We start from the raw sequence: 20,731 nt of genomic DNA, 5'->3' as shown, positions 1-20,731 counted from the left end.
CCGTTTACACGCAGCCATGGCCGCCCTCGTGCTCCTGCAGCAGAGCTGAGTGGTGACAACAGAGACCAGTTGGCAAAGTTGAAAATAAGCACCATCTGGCCCTTTACAGGCAAAGTTTGTTGACCTCCGACTTAGCACAACGTTTTGTTGTTGGTTTTTATATTGTAATAAAGTAAACGTAACATAAAGTTTACCGTCTCAACCATTTTTAAGCCTATGGTTAAGTACTTATAATTACATTCACGTTGTCTTGCAACCATCACCACCATCCATCCAACTCCAGACTTTTTCATCTTGCAAAACTGAAACCCTGTCCCCATTTGACAGCTCTCCGGGCTCCCTTCCCCAGCCCCCGGGAACCACCTGTCTGACTGTGAGTCTGACTACTCGATACCTCGTACAAGTCAGGTTCTGCAGTACCTGTCTTTTTATATCTGGTTTATTTCGTGTTGCATAATGTCCTCAGGGTTCATCCATGTCATAGCACGTGTCAGAATCTCCTTCCTCTTGAAGTGTGGATAATATTCCATTTTGTATGCAGACCCCATCTGGCTTATTCATCTGTGGATGGACATGTGGGTTGCCTCTCCCTTTTGGCTGTTGTGAATATGAGTGTGCAAGTTTCTCTGACATCCTGCTTTCAGCTCTTTCGTAGGTGTATCCAGAAGCGAGACTGCTGGATTGTATGGTAGTTCTATTTTTCATTTTTTGAGGGGCCACCATACTGTTTTCCCACAGTGGCTGCACCATTTTACATTCCCGCCAACAGTGCACAAGGGTTCCCGTTCCTTCACGTCCTCACCAACACTTACTTCGTCTGTTTCTTTAAATCAGCCATTTCTGGTGGGTGTGAGACGGTATCTTACTGTGGTTTGATTGGCATTTTCCTAATGGTTAAAGATGCTCAGCATCTTTTTTTAACAACGGGCTTGTAGGTTATCTGTGAATCTTAGGAGAAGTTCTTTTACATTCGGGATACTGTGCTGTCAGACAGGTGGCTTGCAGGTCTCCTTTCCTGCTCTGTGCTGCCCTGTCCCTCTGCTGACTGTGCTTTTTCAGTGCACAGGAGTCTTCAGTTTTGCTGTGGTCCAGTGCCTCTAGTTTCACAGTGTATTTCAGATCTGTCTGCACGGCTTGGGGTGTGCCCAGTGTTCTGCTCTGCCTACAGTTTGCATCTGTCGTGTCGTGCTTTTCTGGTTCCCTGGTGACCCCGTGACGCCTCAGCACCCCCCGAGCACAGCAGCTGTAGTGTGCATCCTACGCGGCTTCTCCTGGAGTGCTCCGAATGTTGTGACACGTGTGGTCACAGGACGTACACGCTTCAGTCTCACTGCACTTTTGTCAGCTCCGTTCCCACTATCTGAAACTTTAGTCTCGCTGGCACCCTTACAATGTCTCCTTTTCCTGGCACATGGTGCTTCCTGCCCGTCTGTGCGCGTCTGGCGGAGGCGGGCGTGTGGAGTGGAACTGCTGGCATCTGACCGCGGGAAGGTAAATGTATTCTCTCATGTCTTCCAGGCTGGACCATGGACTGCTTCCAGGAGTGGGGCCTCTACATCCGGCTGGCCGTCCCCAGCATGTTCATGCTGTGCATCGAGTGGTGGACCTTCGAGATCGGAACCTTCCTGGCAGGTCTGTCAGCAGCTCGGTGGAAGCCTGGCTGCAGCCTGGCCGCCCGTCTCCGGAGCTCCCCAGGAAACCCGCGCCTGGCTGCTCCCCCCTCTGCTCCACAGGCTCGTGGCAGATTTCAGCACAGGTGTAAATCCTCACCCAGCCATGAGTGTATTCAAGCTGGGTGAGGGTTTAGTGCTGCCCTAAGCCTTTCACTTTGTAGAAAGGGCGGTTTGCCAAGGTCATGGGGAGACCTGCCAAGGTCATGAAGCAGGAGAACAAAGCCTGAGTCTGGCGGGGAGGGGCAGGCTCAGGGGTAGAGCGCAAGGTGCTCAGCCTGCGCTGAGTCCTGGGTTCAGGCCTCGGTACCTCCTTTTAATTAGTCAGTCAGTCAGCCAACCAACAGCCTAATCACCCACCCCTCAAAAGTTAAAAACAAAACAACAAACCTGAGTCTAGGCCTCTGGCCTCTGGTCACCTTCTGTCTCAGATGACGTTCTCTGGCTTTGTGCCAAGTTTCCGGGACATTTGCAAACACAGAGGCTGCCTGGGCTGTCTGAGCCTTGCTCTGCTTCTGTCAGACCTGTGGTAGTTTTGGTCACAGGCGTACCCTTTAGCCACCCACTGCCGGTGACGGGCTGGAGGAAGCAGGAGGGAGGATGGTAGCGCTTGATGTGGGTGTTCCTGTAGGCATGTGAATGCTTTCATCGTCCCATCAGCTGTCAGGGCTCCCCGCCCTCGGTCCTCCCCACCACTGTGACCCTGGCTCCCTGCGGGGCGCCCTGCACCTCTAGGGGCCTGTTTCCTACTTCAAGCCCCGTGCTTTGTCCTTGGGGAGCAGGGGCTGCAGGAACGAGCCTGTGTCCCGTCTTAGCTGCCTCAGTTCTTGGAAGCTCCCTGGGACTGGACGTCTGAGCTTCTCAGCAGAGAATCCTGCCACAGGGCTGGTGCTTCTGGGGGCAGTGTTGGCCTCTCTTAAATTAAGACCTGTTCTGGTTTCCCAAGGAAAACATTTGCTTTCGCCCACTTTTTGAAGTGTGTTGTGTGTGTCTCTGCCCACATCCCAGGACTGGTGAGCGTGACCGAGCTCGGGGCCCAGGCGGTCATTTATGAACTGGCTTCTGCAGCCTACATGGTAAGGGGGCGCTGCGCAGGCCAAGGGAGAGGGGGGCCGACCGCGCGAGGGGGCACGGCGGGGGGGGGGGCGTGGGTTTGGGGGCTGCTTCCCAGCTGTGGTGCTGGGCTCGTTTCTTAACCCTTCTGGGCTTCAGTTTCCTCAAACACAAAATGGGAAAAACTGAGATCTACTCTGCAGGCGAAGACTGGTTACGAGAAAGCGTAACGCCTGGCACGTTTGCTGGAAATACTGAGCTTCTTGCACACGTAGACGGGGCGCTGGGGACGGTGGAGACTGAGGGGGGACAGCCCCTGCCTCCTGGGGCTCGTGGTCGGGTGGGGAGACAGATGAACGAGAGTGTTATAAACGCATAAAATACGCACCCTAAAGGAAGCGGAGTGTCAGAGACGCATGGACGCACAGACAGATGGACACCTTTTCAGACGGCAGGCGGGACCGGTCTTAGTCTTGGGTGGGGACGTGGAGGGAGGGCGCCGCCTGGCTGAGAGGTCCCCGCGCGGCCCCAGCAGGGGCTCTGTCGGGAAATGAGCACCTGGGGGCTCCGGCCTGAAGCCAGCTCCTGGGAGGGGGTGCGTGAGGACGGGAGCTTCGGGCGGAAGCTGGCTGAGCGGAGGAGTGGGGAGGGCGGGACGGAGGCTGCTGGCAGCGGCCAGGGGAGCAGGCAGAGGCTGCAGGTGCAGGAGGGGGAGCGGCGACCTCGCCGTGTCGTGGGCGGGACTCAAGGGGCATCGCAGGGTTGGGTGCGGAGGGCAAGGGACCGCAGAGCCTCTGGCTCGGACAACTGCTTGGGGGCCGTGCGGTTTGAACGTCCGACCCTGTACAAGTCTGCCTTTTGCTTGTGTCTTGTTTTTCAAAGCTAGATGCCATGTGGGCAGTGGGATGGTGGGCCGTTTTTATTTGTTTATACATAGTTTTTACTCTTAAAAGTGAAAAAAAATTTGGGGGGAACAGATGTGGTCACCTTGGAATAGAAAGGAAGAGGGTCTTGAGGCAGGCCGGGCAGGCAGTGGTCGGGAGAGGAGGGGATCCCGCCAGGAGCCGGGCCAGGCGGGCGGGGGAGGAGGGGGACCCGCAGGACGGCTGGCGGCGGGTGGGAGGGGTCCTGTGGCTTTGGGGCCTTTGGAGCCCTTGCGGGGGGATGAACACAAAGCAGATTTGAGTGCGTCGGCCTTGAAGGTCGTGAAGGAGCAAAGGCAGCCGGGCGGACAGTTCTGCGCAGAGGTCTGGTGTCGAGGGGGGAGACGTCCCATCAAAGCAGGTTCAGTTTAGCGTCTGCTCGTAAACGCCGCCACGCAGGCTTGTTTGCAGGCGTGCACTGACAGCTCTCTGCAGTCCTCTCGGATCTTCAGGGCTTCTGTTTTCCTATCTGTTCCGTCACGGGCTTCCTTTTTTTAAAAATAGATTTATTTTTAATTGTGGTTAAATACACATGACATCCAATTTACCATCTTAGCCAGTTTTAACTGCACAGTTCAGTGGCGTCCAGTACATTGACATTGGTGTAAATCAATTCCAGAATTTTCTCCTGTGAAACACCACTGGACACCAAGTCCCGTCCCTCCTGCCCTCAGCCTCTGGCAGCTGCCCTGCTGCTCCATTTCCTGCCCAGGCTTCTATTGTTACAGACAGCGAAGCAACACCCTTCATTATTTTGGGGGGAAAACAGGCCTGAGGGGGAAGTCCAGTGGGCAGTGGGGTGTGGCCCTGCCGCCCGTGGCCCTCCTGGGGACCCCCCCCATCCTGCTCATCACCACCGTGCTGCTGGGGCTGCTCTGGGATGACGGAGAGCCAGCCTTCTCCTGTCTCTGCTTGGACTTCGGCTTCCGGGGATCCTCTCCAGAGTCTGGTCCACCCGCTCACTCTCAGTGTTGTCAATGGATTTCTCTTCTGTCAAGCATCTTTACTGACACTTTAGTGGCATTCTGGGAAGGAAGAGGGTTAAAGCATGTGAGCCGGCCCTCCAATTTGGCAACACGTACGTATACTTTGGGTCTGCAAGTCTCGTAAATTTTTTTTAAATTGAAGTAGAGTCAGTTACAATGTGTCAATTTCTGGTGCACAGCATCACGTCCCAGTCACACATACACATACGTATATTCGTTTTCATCTTTTTCATTAAAGTTATTACAAGATGTTGACTATAGTTCCTTGTGCTACACAGAAGAAATCTGACCTATTTTTATATACAGTGGTTAACCTTTGCAAATCTCAAACTCCCAAATTTATCCCTTCTCCATCCCCTTTCCCCAGTAACCATAAGATTGTTTACAGTGTCTGCAAGTCTGTTTTGTAGATGAGTTCATTAGTGTCTTCTTTTTTCTTTTTCTTTTTTTTAGATTCCACATATAAGTGATATCATATGGTATTTTTCTCTGTCTGGCTTGCTTTACTTAGAATGACCACCTCTGGGTCCATCCATGTTGCTGCAAATGGAATTTTTTTTGTGGCTGAGTAGTGTTCCACTGCATATAGATACCACGTCATCTTTATCCAGTCATCTGCCGATGGACATTTAGGCTGTTTCCATGTCTTGGCTGTCGTAAACAGTGCTGCTATGAACACTGGGGTGCGGGTGTCTTTTCAATCGGAGTTCCCTCTGGCTATGTGCCCGGGAATGGGGTTGCTGGATCAAGTCTTGCAAATTTTCATGTACTTAGCTCCATTGTTTTTCAAGTTCTTAATCTTCACAATTTTTACTATATATATGTATTTTTTAAATCAACTTAGGCTGGTTCTGAAACAGCAACACATTAGAAGGCTCTCATGAGGACACTGCTGCTAGCAGGAATGCGAAGTTAAAACTGCTGTGGAGTTATTAAAAGCAAGCGTGACAGCTAAAGCCAGTTTTCTATGTAACTCGTGTTACAGTTCTGCCTTCGGGGGCTGTTTGGGTGTTACTAAAGGGTGACAACAGGGAGTCAAGAAGATGATCCTGCAGGCTGAATGATGGTCTGCTTACAGCTTCAGATTTCCATAATCCATAATTAATTAAAATAAAGTTTTGGCATCTGAAGGGACATAATTCAGTTTGCTGGGTAACTGGATGTATGGAAGGTTGGACACACAGTGGGTCACACAACGGGAGTGAGATTTCATCAGATTTTATGGCGTCCCCACACTGTGCCAGGCTTTGTTTTAAGTGCTTTTTCACATGGTTCACTTCATTGTTACAAATCATTTATACATTTATATTTGTAGTACGTTAACCCTTATCCTGCAGTGAGGCTGAGCTGAGTCTTGGCAGCACGTGTTTGGCTGCTCAGATGCAGCGTCTTTGAGAGGCTCTGCTCTGACGCCCCTGGTGCCGGCAGGGGTCAGGGCAGCCGCTACACGTCTGTGACTGCAAAGAACTCGGCTGAGCTGTGAGTTCACGGTCACGCATCTGGGATGTGATGGAACCAGCTCTAGAACCTGGATCTCTGGTTCCATCTCAGGTTTCTGTGTAGTTAGACCCGAGCACACAGACGTTCTAATTTTCACACCCTCTGACTTCTCATGATTTGTGACCATTCATTCCTAGGTGCCCCTTGGCCTTGGCACGGCTGCCAGTGTGCGCGTGGGCAACGCCCTGGGGGCTGGGGAGGCTGAGCGGGCGCGGCAGGCCTGCGTCACCGCCCTCCTGTGTGCAGGTGAGTGTGCAGTCCTGCGGCCCGCCTCCTTACTGGGTCCCATCTGACCGGTCAGTGTTTCTAGGAAGTGGCTCCCCTACACACATGCAGTAGAAATCTTTGTTCTTTATGCCATCTCCCGTTGACTCAGCTAAATAAAGCTTCTAAGTATGGCCTTGTTATCAGGTACCAACTCAACACTGTTCCGCTTGGCACCATGGACATCATTTCAGAGGCAGCGTTACCACGCGCAGGCTTGTTTTCTGACCAGAGCCCGTGTGCCCAGTCCTTGGGGTTCCTGGGCAGCTGCCCCTCTGGAATCTGAGCCTTAGGGGTTCTGATGGTGCTGGCACCTTATTGAGCATCTTTTCCGAGTCTCCCTTAGAAAACAAGTTGGCATCACCTGACCTCAGCAGCTCTTTGCACAGACAGTAGGAAGAAACTCTCCAAAGTGACTGTTTCTTATACCGTCGGCACAGACCGCACGGGAAGCCCGCGCGTGGACTGCCCCCCCCCCCCGGCCGGAGCGTTCACCCCGGCCGTCTCTTCTGTGTTCCAGGGGCCTGTGCGCTTGTTGTGGGCGTGCTGCTCGCTGCCCTGAAGGATGTGGCTGCCTGCGTGTTTACCAGCGACAGGTATGTGCCGCCTCCCAGAAGAACGTGGTTCGTTTCACGCTTTCTTCACTGCACTTTTCTGAGAGGTGAGCAGCCTGTGGTGCGGCCAGGAGCGAGGGCCACAGCGCTGCACCTGAACGAGTCTGAGCGCAGGAAGCCCATGGGACCCCCTCCCCTCCTCCGAGACCCAGCTCGCAGGCACGGAAGGTGTGACCCGGGGCCCAGGGTGGGGCGGGCGGGCGGGCGCCAGGCAGGAGCAGGCAGAACGATCCCTGGCGGAACAAAGGGTTGGGGGGGTCTTGTGCTCCAGCAGCCAGAACACACACCCCCTCGCGATGCGTGGGGCAGCTGGCGGGGTTCTCACAAGGGCCCGCCTTGACCGCGGGGGAAAGCTGGCCCTAGAAGGAAGCTTGCTCTGGCCCCACCTGACCAAGCTTAAAAGCGATTTTGAAAGATCAAACTGTTCCCAAGAAACTTAACAGTATCACAGGTCAAGAATATTTAGGATAATACACGCATATGAGGTATCCAGCAAAGTAAAATTCACAGTATCTGCACCTAGTTAAAAATCAGCAGGCATACAGAGGAGTGAAAAATTAAAACCCACAGAAACATCAGTCAGTTGACACCAACCCAGAGACGAAACACACGGTGGAGTTAGTACACAGGGCTTTGCATTTTCAAGACGGTAAGGGAAATGTGAGGAGGCTGAGGTCAGACAGCGAGGATTGTCCGAGACGAAACTGCGGGGTGAGGTGACAGCAGGGTAGACCCCGGAGGGAAGTGGGGTGAGCCTGGAGACAGTTCGCTCAGCCACAGAGAGCCCTGAGTGAAGCGCAGCGAGAGAGGGGCCTGCAGCAACAGCAGCGTCGGTGAGCCGCGATGAGCCTAGGGAGGACGTGGGTGGAGGCCCCAGAGCGGGGCGAGCAGAGGGTTCGGGGGCCATCCTGGGAGAGACACTGGCAAAAAATCTCCAAGTCTGATAAAATTTTAGGACAAAAGGAGTTGAAAAGGCTACGTGATACAAGCACCCATCTTCCACTGGGGTTCCTCTGGAACACGCCGGCCAGCCTGCCCGGCTCGCCCTCTCGCGGCCTCAGAGACGGGAAGCGTGCCGCCTCCTGCAGTGGCCTTCGTCCTCGGGACGCTGCGCCTCGAGCAGCGGCTTGTCCGTGAGCGCGCCGGCGCCGGGGTTCGTGCTCGTGGGGGTCTAGGCCCGTTGCTGAGTCACAGCCTGCAGGCATCTGAAGGTGACTCCCGGGCTCTGTGGGTCTCCCTTCTTCATGGTAACCAGCCCGAGGGCTGTGCTTCTGAGTCCCCGCCGTCTTGAACTCCCACGAGCCCGAGGGCCGCGCTCTGGGCAGCGCTGGGCCTGTCCTACCTGCCGGACTCCTGGTGGCTGCACCGCACCAGGCCGGTCGAGCCTCCCTCACGTGGCTGTCTTCAGATTCTGCGTCTGTGCCCAGTCATCTTCATTTTCCTATTTTTTGACCCACCTCGCGTTTTTGGTCCCTGATTCTGTCGGTGACGGTGGTTCCTTCCCTTTTCGACTTCCGGCATCTGAATACGTGACGGAGGCTTTTCTCTCTCCGTCTCCTCCTCTTTTGCTTAAAACTCTGGCACCTTCACCACAGTCTTCTCCTCTCTCCCCAAGTCCTACCAGGAAGCACCCTGGGCGACTGCGCCCAGGCACCCACTGTCCCAGCCCCTCCCCCCAGCAAGCGTCGCTGCCGCCTCAGGCAGCCTCTCCCTGGTGCCACTCCGGGCTCGGTCGTTCACACCGCTGTTCCGTCTCCAGGCCTCAGCTGGCCCGACGCTAGAGCTTCCAGTGCGCTTCTCCAGCCACGGCGACTTAAGAGGGTTCTGCGGCATCTCCAGCCTGCGGGCTCTGGGCTCACGCTCTCCGTCCGTCACGAGGGCCCTGCCTTCCCTCCTCTCCTTGCGTAACGGGGGTGCTGCGGCTCGCAGTTTCAGGAGCACCCCTCCTTGGTGGCGGAACCCCCTGGAGGAACCCTGGTGTGCACTGTGTGCCAACCGCTGATCGCTTTCAGAAAAGCCACGGGAGCGGGCACGCTGGTTCCACTAGAAACTTCTGGCCACTGACCGCAAGCAGACCCTCGGCATTGCCCATCTCGGTTTTCTCTGGCCACCTCACTGCCCATCGCTGCAGCCGCAGCGGACCTTCTCCGCTCTCCTCAGGCCGCCGGCCCCACCCCAGCACCCTCCGCCAGCGACCCTGCCTTCCTGCTCGCGCTCATCCTGCCTGGGGCTTGTTGGGCCTCTGGGACCCGTGTCTTCCATCAGACCCGGGCGGGTTCCGCCGTTCTTCCCTGTGCTCATTCTGCACCCCCCTCGCCACACCTCTGGCTCTCCCGCTAGGTGTGTGCTGGTGAACTCGGTGGCGTCCCTTCATTTTCTTTGCTCCTCAGTCTGAATCAGCTCAGCTGCCTTCCCCTCGAGCTCACGGATCCTTCCTCCCGCCAGTTCAAACCTGCTGTTGAGGCCCTCCAGTGAATCTCTCACTTTATTTTTTAGACTTTTCAACTCATAGTTTTTATTTAGTTCTCTTTTTAAAAAGTTTCTCTTTGTTGATTGACAGTATCTACTGGTGAGGCATCCTTCTCACACTTCCTTTAGCTCCTCAGACGTGGTTTCCCTCGACGCTCTGAGCAGGTTCTAAACAGATGGCTTGAAGCCCTGCAGCCCAGGCTCCTGCGGGGACAGTTCTCCTCTGCTGCCTGTTCGCCATGTGTACAGGCCGTGCTTTCTTGTTGAAAGGTGGGCCTTTTTGGTTTACAATGAGGCAGTTGTGGGAACTGCGTGCCGCTGCCCTGGCTTTCGCTGCTGTCTGGTGGCTTCTGTGAGTGGGCCCGTGAAGCCTGTGTTCCTGGCTGGGCGTGGCCCCTGAAGTCCCCGTGGCACCAGCTCGGTGGCCGGCTGACGACTGGACAGGGTCCCCATGCATCTGCATCGCACATACGTCCGCCTTCACTGTGGGCTCTCGACACGCGTCAGGGCTCCCTTCCAGCGCGCAGCCAGGTGGTCCTCCCCTCGGCCTTCACCGCACCTCCTGCTCGTGCAGAGCCCCAGGTCCAGAGGGGAGAGCCCGCAGGCTGTGTGAGCTGGTGGTGCCTGCGGCCTCCGCTCCAGGGGCAGAGGGAGGATGACGTCCCTCGGGGGGCACCGCCGTCTGTCCCGTGTTCTGCGTCCACGCTGGGTCCACGGTGCGGGCCTCAGTCACCCCCGTCTGGGCGGAGTCACTCTCCAGAGCCCCAGGGCCCCCGGAAGGGCCTCCGCAGCCACACTCGCCCTCACGTCAGGCAGAGCTCAGAGATCCACAAGGAGGCAGATGGTCCCTGTGAGCGCTGGCCTCCCACCCTGTGTCTGGGGGAGCTCTGAGGACGCTCTGCTCACAGGACGATGGCCTTACACAGCCCGAAACCCACTGCTTTCCTCCCCGAGCCCGCGGAACGCACAGCGGCAGGCCTGCCCACGGCCTATTTAACCCGCACTCCGAGTAGCGGAGCTGCAGCCAGCCAGCTCTCACTGCACCCACGCCGCCATAGGTGATGGCAGCGCTGGGGCCGCGGCGATCGGGTGCCCCGGCGGGGCTGCGGCGTCGGCGGGCGGCGGGCGGCGGGCTGCCGGCTGCGGGTGTGGGTCGCTGACGGCTTTCTCCCCCACAGAGGCATCGTTTCCCTGGTGAGCCGCGTGATGCCTATTTTTGCTCCCTTCCATCTGTTCGACGCCCTCGCGGTGAGTATTCCGAGTGATTTTGCTCTGTCTGCTAGAGCGAGCAAACCCTGCGTTGTGTTTCTAGTTTTGAATTCAATGCCCATGATTTCATTTTTGAAAAGAGGGAGCTTAAAGCTCTTGCTTAAAGTGGCCTGAGCCGTTTGAGGGGCAGACGGGCGACGTGAGAGTGCGGCACCTCACGGCAGAAGCCCTCGGCCCGGCCGCCCGGCCTCCTCCCCCTCCTCTGGGGCCTGGGTGCCCCTCGTGGCTTCCAGCCACGAGGCGAAGTGGTCTCCGCTTGGCTCCTCCAGGGCAGGCCACGCGCCCCCAGAGCTCGCTCTGGCCGCTAGGAAGCCCCTGCCCGGCTGGTCTGCAGGTTTACAGGCGCTGGGAGGCCCTGCTGCTGTTCCCTGGCACCATCCCCTGGCATTTGCTCCTGGTGTCAGCACTGCATGCTCACAACATGATTTCTGGGTCCATCTGCCTTCTTGCTTTTCTCCCCAAGGGACTTCGGTGTCACAGCCACGCTGAAGATGTGGCCCCTGTGGCTGGACACCGGCTGTGGCGAGACTGGAGGAGAGCAAGGCCGTCACCACCTGGCGCTGGGCGTGACTGGTTTTCAGCCGTGATACTGGACTAGTTTCGCTGAGATTCCCATCAGTGAAACTGCTACATTTTTTAAACATATGCTTTGATAAAGTGTTTTAATACAGAGACTTAAACGCGGTTACCCGGCGGGTGTCTGGCGAATCCCGCTGCGGGTGCTGCGGGGCACCTCCAGAGGCAGGCGCTTCCCGCTACCTCCCTGCGAGGGACGGCGCGCTCACGGCTCTCTCCCCTCAGGGCACCTCTGGCGGAGTGCTGAGGGGCGCGGGCCATCAGAAGATGGGTGCCTGCCTGAACGCCGTTGGCTATTACCTTCTCGGTTTTCCGCTGGGAGTCTCTCTGATGTTTGCTGCTCAGCAAGGGATCGTAGGTACGTGTCTGCCTTCTCGGTGACGCACCTCTGACCTCACTCGTCACCTGAGGGTAAACTCGAGACACAAAGCGTCTGACTGGAAGATGGCCCCTGTGGGGAGGAAAAATGATCTTCCCCCTCAATAGTTACTTTGCACACAGAATGTACAAAGTGTGTCTTTGTTACGTTACTACTGCACAGTAAGTTGTACACAGAAACCCTGGAAACGTAGTCTTGAAGAGAAGACACGTGGTCCCGCCCTCAGGGTGGGACCGACAGTCAGCGGTGTTTCACAGTTGCTCCGTCTGGGCTGGGTCCCCCCAGAGGGAAGGCCTGGGCGCCATGCGCACCTGTGGCAGGTTGGAGGGAACCGGCTCAGAATAGCTCTGCGAGGCCACGATGCCTCAGCTCAGAACCGAAACGGGACCAGGATTACACAGATGAAGGGAACAGTGTTTGTTGAAAAACTGCTCTTTCTCTGTCGAATGGTCTTGGGGTCCTCGTGGGAAATCAGCCGGCCCCCGCGGTTCGGGGCTCCTGCCGGACTCCAGGCCGCTGTGCTGGTCCGTGCGCCTGGCCCACGCCAGGGCCTCACTGCTCGCCGTGTAGTAAGCTCTGAAACCAGAATGTGCTTTACTGTCCTTCGGGGTCGTTCTCTTTCCATTTTGTTTTGGCTGCTGAGGACCAAATATGGGGATCAGCTTCTCCACGTCTGTGGAGCAGGCTGCTGGGCCTTAGACGCTTCGGGGAGCGTGCTGCCCGGGCACCAGAGTCAGGCCCTCCGGCCCACGAGCCCAGGGCCTTTCCGTTCCTTTCGGGCTTTGATTTCTTACACAGTGTTTTGGAGGTTTCTGTGTAAAAGTCTTTCACTTCGTTGGTTAAATTTATTCCTAAACATTCTATTCTTTTGGGTGCTATTGTAAATGGAATTATTTTCTTGATTTCCTTCTCTGGTTGCTCACGGCTGGCGCGTTAAGCGCAACTGGGTTCTGTGGGCTCTCGTGAGCCTGTTGAGCTCACGGCTTAGCCCCAGTGCCCCGTGTGTGCGACTTCTCGGGGTTTTCCACACCCAGGGTCGTGTCGCGTGTAGGCAGAAACAGTCCCACTCCGTCCTTCCCAACTTTGATGTCTTTTCTTTTCCTTGCCTTCCTGCTCTGTGATGGAGTCTCAACGTCGTGTATGTAATCTCCTCCAGCACTTTTATTTTCAGTTAAAACATAAGGTAAAGCTACACTCCATAGGATGTGAGAGAATCTTCACGAAGAGCCGTGTCAGAGCTACGTCATGTCACTTAAGTTTGTGATGACGTCAGTGGACGTTCACTCCACTTTACTCACGGAGAAGCCGGAACCTGAAGGGGCGAGGGGACGGTGAAGTGACAAGACAAGATGTGAACCCAGTGCCACCCCGGTCAGCGCGGCGCACGCTGTCTCTCCCTGAGGTTTCCGGTCCCTCGCTCACCCCACAGACCATCGCTGAGCACCCGCGTGGCCGGCCCCGCGCGGTGCTGGCCTCTGGGGACTGTCTCTGCGCGCTCGCGCACCAGGCGCTTGGTTTTCTCTGCTCCTCGTTCTCTGGCACGTCCCACCTGCTGCTCTGGGGAGGGGCCGTCCCCGAGGCCCAGAGCGACGCTCTTGCTCCGCCCCCCTCGGGAGGCTCAGGGCGGCCTCTCCTCGGTGCCCGAGCTCTCCCTGCCCCCGCTGCTCACGGCTGCCTTGCCAGCGCCCCTGGTTCCCAGCCCTTTCTGGCTCAGTCCCCCGGGCTCGAGAACTCTGCCCTACTGAGGCTGCCAGTCTCACCAGCTCTGTCTCTGCGACGTCCTTCCTGTCAGAGAAAGGGAGGCTCACCCCGCCTGCCGGGGAGGAGGCGAGGAGCCTGCAAGGGCCGGGCCTCGTCTTGGCGTTTCTCACCTCCGGCAGACCCTGCACGGGCTCGCCGAGTACTCACCTCTCTCAGGAGGGGCTCCTGCTCGGCGCCTGCTTCCCTGCAGGGGTGTGGGTGGGGTGCTTGAGGCTGACTGTTCTCCAGACGCCTCATTTCTTCCTCAGGCAAATTCTTCCCTTCTGGGTTTGGCCTGAAGACAGCGCCAGGAGCTCTGTCGGCAGAGAATAAATGCGCTGCTGCCAAAAGATGCGGGCGGCGGCTCCAAAGGCCACCTGTCAGCTGGTCTGCGGCCCGGACGCCACCTGTGTTTCACATGTAGCTGCACCTCGGACATGCCTGGCGTTTATGTTCAGTGTCTGGTGAACGTTCTGGAAATGTCAGCCACTGCTCAGTCACGTCCTCACCCCTCTCCTCGTGGGGTTTCTGCACGTTTCCTGTCGGGCCCCCCTCAGATGTCTCACCTTCCCGTGGCCATTCTGGATGAGGCCTTCCTCTCCGTCACGCATCCTGGGCGGCGCCGTGTGTGCAGGGGCCGTGAATCCCATGCGTGACCGCTGAGTCTTGCACAATTAGGAACTCCTCCTACGTGAGGCGTTTTCGGTCGACTCCCGCGGGTCCTCCAGACGTACAGCCACAGCCTCTCCAGACGGCTTTACGCCCTCCTTAGCAGATGCGACGCCGCGGATTTCCCCCTCCTGCCTCTAGCGGTGGGACCAGCTGTGGTGTCAGCCCAAAGGCTTGTCTTTTTTTTTTTTTTAGGACTTTAGAGATGATGCTTCTGATGTTTCTGTACTAAATGGGTGGCATTCTGGTGCTGACATACATACGCAATGTAAACACACATAAATTTGTGCGTGTTTTTTAAAATCAAGTTCAGCAAGTGTCCATGGAGTCTGCTTCACTGCATGTTTCCAACAAGGACGGCTGGACGTCCTGGCAAACGGACATGTCACGTGTGAACAGGGGCCACTCTGCTCCTTCCTTGCTGGGGTTCACGCCTTTCCTCGTTCTCGCCTTGCTCTTCTGCAACAGGATTTTAACACATTTTTCTATATATTCCTCTAGTACTTTTATTTTTAATTAAAAAAACACTTTTTAGTGCCTTTGGAGGTGACCCGATAAACGTTCTCCTTACATCTCCTGACATTAATATGTTTACTCACAGTGAACAGTCTTGATTATGATGTGCTGTTCTTTTGTTGAGCTGGTGGATTCTGGTTTTTTAAATTTTAAACTGAAGTACAGTCAGTTACACTGTGTCAGTTTCTGGTGTACAGCACCCTGTCCCAGTCACGCACACACATACATACGTTCATTTTCATATTTTTTTCATTAAAGGTTATTACAAGACATTGAACATAGTTCCCTGTGCCATACGGAAGAAACTTACAAAAAAGATCTTTTTATATATAGTGGCTAGTATTTGTAAATCTCAAACTCCCAAATTTATCCTTTCCCACCCCTTACCCCGGTAACCATAAGATTGTTTACTGTGTCTGAGAGCCTGCTTCTGTTTTGTAGATGAGTTCATAGTGCCTTTTTTGTTTTTTAAGATTCCACGTATGAGTGGTTTCATATGGCATTTTTCTCCTTCAGGCTTCACTTAGAATGACGGTCTCCAGGTCCATCCATGTTGCTGCAAATGGCAGTACTTTATCATTCTCTGTGGCTGAGTAGTGTTCCACTGCACACAGACACCGCATCTGCTTTACCCAGTCCTCTGCCAATGGACGTGTAGGCTGCTTCCGTGTCTTGGCTGCCGTAAGCAGTACCGCCGTGAACATTGGGGTGCAGGTGTCTTTCTGAGTCAGAGTCCTCTGGATGTGTGCCCAGGAGTGGGGCCGCTGGATTTTATGGTAACTCTGTTTTTAGCTTTTTTAGGAATCTCCATACTGCTTTCCATAGTGGCTGCACCAATTTACATTCCCACCAACAATGTAGGAATAATCCATTTTGGAAAGGCTTGGTGGAATTCTGTGAGACGGTCACGTCTGGTGCTTTGGGGGAGTTTACTGTTAACGCTCACGAAGGCTTTCTTTTGGCAGGGGGTCAACTTTGGCAAGTGATACACATTTGCAGAAATGTGTCCCCTTCATCAGGGTTCTACAGACTCTGCACAGAACTGTGCAGGACAGCCTGTCGCGTGTGCTGGGGGAGCCGCTGTGTGTGTTCTGCATGCCGACCACGTCTGCGCCTTCGTGGGCTTCCTCAGTAACCATGAACTTCACTTTCTTTAGGAGAAAACAGTCTGACTAGAGGACCGACCGAGTGCTGTGGTGCGTGTTCAGGAGGCTCCTTTTGGTCTGTGGCCAGGACATTTTCACCGTGTACAAAATCGATCGGGATGTGTCCCCATTGCCCTGTGAAGTGCTAATCCCGTGACTGTCCCGGGGGCCTTCTCCCGTCCACACGGACGGAGGTGCCTAGGGATGTCGTCACTCGGTGGCTTAGTGAGTAACTGTCTTCACTGTCACCTCTCTTTTGAACAAGGACCAGGACAGACTGGGAGCCTGTGGGCTCTTTGATGAACGTCAGGCTGGAGTCTGTCGTTCTCTGTTTGGGACACAGAACCGCCACGTATTTCTTACTGTCTCTTCTCTACCAAGCGCCATCCTGCACACCAGGGCGAACCCGTTCAACCAGACAGCAAGGGGCTGCTGGGTCTCACGGTTCAGCTTTCCTGGAAAAAGGCAAAGAACATAAACCCCTCTCCTCTGTTGGACTCTAAGCTCCTTCAGAATAAGAGCACGTCCGATCTCCCTCTCTGTCCATAAAGGTGCTTCTTGCTGTGGCAGTCACAGGTGCTCAGATTTGTTAAGTTACACTTTCAGGCTGTTACAGTCAGAGGTTAATTGTGCAGAGGTTCTGTGAAATGCATAGAAGTATAAAGGAGAAACTTAAAATTGCTTCTGGCTCACACCTCACATGTAGGAGCTGAGGCGCTTCAGTGTATTTTATTCCAGTATTTCCTGTTATACACGAGCGTGGGGCTACACTGAGTAACTGCCCCCGCCCCACGGTAAAGGCGCGGCTTTAGGAACTGCGACAGCTCCTCGTGCCGTCTGTCTACCGCCTCCCCGCCTACGCCACGCGGCGACAGCATCCTGGGTTTGACGGCTGACGGCACCCCCGCCTCTCTCCTGGGGCTGGATTCCTAGCATGGAGCCCTCTGTCACAGGCACAAACTGCCAGTCCCTCTGCTTCTCGGCTCCAGGTTTTTCCAGTTAAACTGCCAGGAGCCGTGGGAGGGCCAGCCCCCGTGCTCCCCGCCAGTGCAGGGCCCGGCGCGTCCTGCAGAGCGGAGGCTCCGTCCCAGTTCACACCACTTTCCACCCCAGTGTCAGTGGCCTGCGTTCTGCTGCAATTGCTGGCGGGACATTGCGTATCCCCTCTGCGGCATGTGTGTGGTTTGACAAGTTTCTTCTCATGAGCAGGCAGGCACTGTTTATATTTTTGACGGGGCCTGTGTTTCCCAGTGAACGTTCCCACGCAGCAGGGGGGGAGTTTTCCGAGAGGGTGTTGAGAGCTTCCAGGTCTCGGTGCATCCGCGCGTGCACCGGTGGCAGCCTCCCCGGGTTCCCGCCGGGCTCGGGGCTTCGGGGCCTGCCCTTCCCTCCGCCCGGGCCCCCCGCAGCTGCCCCACCGAGAGCGCCTGAGCCTCTTCTTGATGCTCGGCTCCAGGTGCTTGTGCAGGGCTCTGCCCGACGCCCTGCAGGGCACGTGCCACCCCAAGAACCTCTGTGTCTCCTTGCAGACTGGCCGTCTCCTCCCATGGACTGGAAGCCCCGCGAGGGCACCGGCCTCGTCGGCCTGCTCAGCTCTGTTTCTGGCACTTTATACCCAAACAGAGTCCGTAAGCAACGGCTAAGCCCGCAGGCAAAGCAGCCAGCAGCCCTGGGGGCAGCGCTGTTGTCCACTGACAGAACGACTGCTGTGGGGAGCTCAGCGGGAAGCTTGGGTCTAATCCTGGTCCACAGGGACCTGAAATGTCAGGGAAGCGACTTTAACCGCAAGGAATGGAAGTGAAGAAAGTCTCACCAGGGACGTTCACGTTACGCCCACAGGTCTCTGGTCCGGACTGTTGGTCTGCGTCTTCTTTCAAGCCCTTTTCTACCTGCTGTGGATCTGGAGGATAAACTGGAACAGCGTCGCAGAGCAGGTAACAGACAGTGTGTCCTTTCAGAGATGTGGCCCTCTTGGTCCCCGGCAGGTGAGGACTCTCTTGGGGTCAAAATGGTACAAAACCCACTGGCCGGGCAACTCCCTCTGAGTCACAGAACGCATCTGCTGTGAGGGCTGGGCCAGAAGAAAACCCTCCCTCAGCACCTTTTCCTGGTAACACAGGGCGAGCTCAGTGTCTGCTCAGCGGGGCTCAACCAGGGAAAAACCAGCTCTGAAGATATTTTTCTGATTTGCTGTCTAGGCACCTTTAAAAAAAGTCGTTTGGTCCCTGCTCTGCTAAAAGCAAACTGCTGAGTGCCTGTGTCAGCGGCCGGTCCTGGGGGCAGAGCCACAGCCTGCGGGTAGCGGGCTGGGCTCCTGACCCTCTGGGCGTCTCTGGGCGAGCCTGGGCCCCGTTACTGCGTCAGAGTCAGAGGAGGGGCGGGCGGCTGGCTCAGGGCAGTGTTCTGATGAGGACGCCTGGGGTCTGGCCAGCCTTGACGCGTCTTGTCCCCGTGGACTTTCCTCGTGGCGACGTGGCCTGTCCTTCCCGTCTTCGGTGTGCCCTGCGGAGGGAACACGGTGTGCGGGACGTCCCGTTGCACCATCAGACCTTGGACTTCATTCCTTCTCTCCGTGCTCAGGGACGCAGAGGGCACAGTGCAGAAAATGCGCTACATCTGCAGCTGTGGGAACAAGCAGCTTTTAATGCTGTTACTGTGCACTGGGGAGAAGAACAGTGGTTTTAGGTCATGTTCTAATGTTTTTGGCATTTTCAGGACCAAGGAGCACTGCCCCGTGGGGAACCTTCAGTAGTAGTTAAGTGACACTTTGACATCAGAGCACCGGCCTCCCCTGACTTACACTGAGCTCACTGCTGGACACTTGTTTGCAGGCGCAGGTTCGAGCCGGGCTGAAGACGATTAAAGAGGCCGCCCCGTCTGCCCCGACAGGTAACCGAGGCCATTCTGGACGTTATTTCTGCCCCACAAGCCTGAGCGGCCTCGCTCATGGCTCCTGCTCTTGCGCTCAGTAGCACCTGTCTGCGCTTGTAACTGCGAGACCGCATCTGGGCTCCCCGAGGAAGCGCTGTTCAGGTGACTTCACATGTGACAACCGATGACTGACAGTCACTGTTTACAAGGTGGTCTTGTGTCACCTTCAGGGACGTCCCTTTTCTCAGACTAGCCCCTCAGTAAATAGCCCGCTGTTCCCTGTGAACAGGTCCACACGTCCCAGAAAAAGAGGAGTCTGCTGCAGTGATTCTCTCCGACGTCGTCCGACCAGAGACGCAGGCCACGCAGCTGGCGGCGGTGGGAGACCGCGGCCAGGACGCGGCGGGCACTGTCGGGGAGGTCCTGTCGGGGAGGCAGCTGGTCGTCTATCGCGGGACGGCTGTGGCTTCGGCTGTTGCTGTTTTAGCAGCAGGAGTTCTAGTGAGAGTTCTCAGCCACCGCCGCTGACGCTGATCGCCGCCGGCCCACGAGCCAGAAGTGACGACTGTGCCCGGCGTGAGCACGGGACGCGGCCGTGCCCCTGGACAGTGGTGTCGCTCTCGGCGGGGGTGAAGGGTGTCGCAGACATTCTGTTCGTTATTCCGAGAACCCGCGCTCTCTCACTGAAGAGCAAGGAAGGAGTTAAATTTGAAGCGAGCTTTTCAGACATTAAATCTGTCGTGGTTTTCAAGTCTGCAAATCTGGTTTTCCCTGCTGGAGGTGTTCTCATTCCGTCTTGTGTTTAGTCTCTTTCTTCTTCCGAGGAGGCAGGGCGCCGTCCGTGCCGTGCCCCGCTTATCCCACCTGTGCTTGTCTGGTCCCGTGTTCAGTCTCGTCAGCGTGTGTGAGTGAAGTGCTGGTCCAGTCGTCCCGGTAGCGCCGGGTACACGTCATAAAATACACACCTTGATACATGTGCTGACCGAGAGGGGAAACTGACTCTGCGTCCTCGCCTGCCGCTCAGCTCCTCCTGGCAGAGGCGCTGAGAGATTCTGACCATCCAAACAGGAACCCCCCCCCCCCCAGATTCCCAGCACGACGTCCACCAGGTGAGCTGGCGCGGAGGTCCCAGGCCCCCCAGGAGCAGCGTCCCTGCGGCTGCCCCCCTCCCTCCCTGTGACCGAGCGGGTGACGGGAGAGTGGCTGGAAGGGCCTGGATGCCGCAGGCAGCGCACCGAGTGGGCGGGCTGCTACGGAGAAGACGCTGCAGAGTTCTAAGGAAGAGTCACGTCACATGCAGCTAACCATTTCAAGTGTGTAATTCAGTGGCATTTAGTACAGCTGTGACGCTCCAGTTTTTAAAACAAATTACACGATCTTAGTGGGTGTGAAGTGTCCCACCGCTGCTCTCATTCACGTTTCTAGTGCACAGGACTAATGACATCCATCGTCCTCCCTGGGGTTCCTGGCCATCTGAGTGTCTTTTCAGAGGAAAGCGCCCTCCTCACCTTTCTGCTGACGGCTTGTGCTCCGGACACGAGACGCTTGCCAGAGGTGCGGGATGCAGGTGCTCCGCCCAGTCCACCGCCTGTCTCTGCTTCCTCCACAGTGTCCTCTGTTGGTGATGCTCCATTTATCTATTGTGTTTGCTGTCAAACCTAAAAGTCCACTGCCAGTTAGTCAGAAAAAACATTTAAGTACTGTTGGAATATTAAAATATTATGGAAGAAATTTAAAACTATAAACAGGAGACTGTTTCGAGTGTGACATGTAAGAAGCTTGGAAGTCACACGTCTCCAAGAGTCTGTGATTTATTTCTATTCTGACACCAAACATGTGGGGTTTCTGTACCAACAAGCAGTTCTCCAAATCTGCTGACACCAACAGGAAGCCTGCGGGTTCCATGAAGTTCTGAGGCCACGTGGAGTTGGCGTCAGACCCCACGGGTAAAGAGCTCAGTCCCACGAGACTGCCCGCCAAGGCCACCCCTGCATCTGAGCGACTGGCTGTAAACGGGGTTCTTGTGGCCCCTCCTTGGATTTGCGAATTTGCCAGAACAGCTCAGGGGACGGAGGAAGATGCTGTGC

At 56.0% G+C, this 20,731-nt stretch overlaps 1 protein-coding gene across 1 annotated transcript in view; it reads left to right on the top strand.

Moving 5' to 3' along the window:
- Nucleotides 1-20,302, top strand: part of LOC107034493 (multidrug and toxin extrusion protein 2-like) — a 36,784-nt gene extending 16,482 nt beyond the window's left edge. The window contains exons 9-17 of the mRNA XM_072940113.1: nucleotides 1,519-1,632; nucleotides 2,679-2,746; nucleotides 6,270-6,378; nucleotides 6,917-6,992; nucleotides 10,658-10,727; nucleotides 11,550-11,682; nucleotides 17,613-17,707; nucleotides 18,605-18,662; nucleotides 18,934-20,302. Of these exons, the coding sequence (XP_072796214.1) occupies nucleotides 1,519-1,632; nucleotides 2,679-2,746; nucleotides 6,270-6,378; nucleotides 6,917-6,992; nucleotides 10,658-10,727; nucleotides 11,550-11,682; nucleotides 17,613-17,707; nucleotides 18,605-18,662; nucleotides 18,934-19,172 (962 nt within the window). The 3' untranslated portion in view covers nucleotides 19,173-20,302. The remainder of the gene's footprint in view (nucleotides 1-1,518; nucleotides 1,633-2,678; nucleotides 2,747-6,269; nucleotides 6,379-6,916; nucleotides 6,993-10,657; nucleotides 10,728-11,549; nucleotides 11,683-17,612; nucleotides 17,708-18,604; nucleotides 18,663-18,933) is intronic.
- The last annotated feature ends 429 nt before the right edge of the window (nucleotides 20,303-20,731 follow it).

This window comes from Vicugna pacos, chromosome 16, assembly GCF_048564905.1.
Source record: "Vicugna pacos chromosome 16, VicPac4, whole genome shotgun sequence".
Classification (NCBI taxonomy): domain Eukaryota; kingdom Metazoa; phylum Chordata; class Mammalia; order Artiodactyla; family Camelidae; genus Vicugna; species Vicugna pacos.
The sequence above is the reverse complement of the archived record's forward strand: the minus strand, read 5'-3'. Positions and strand labels throughout refer to the sequence as shown.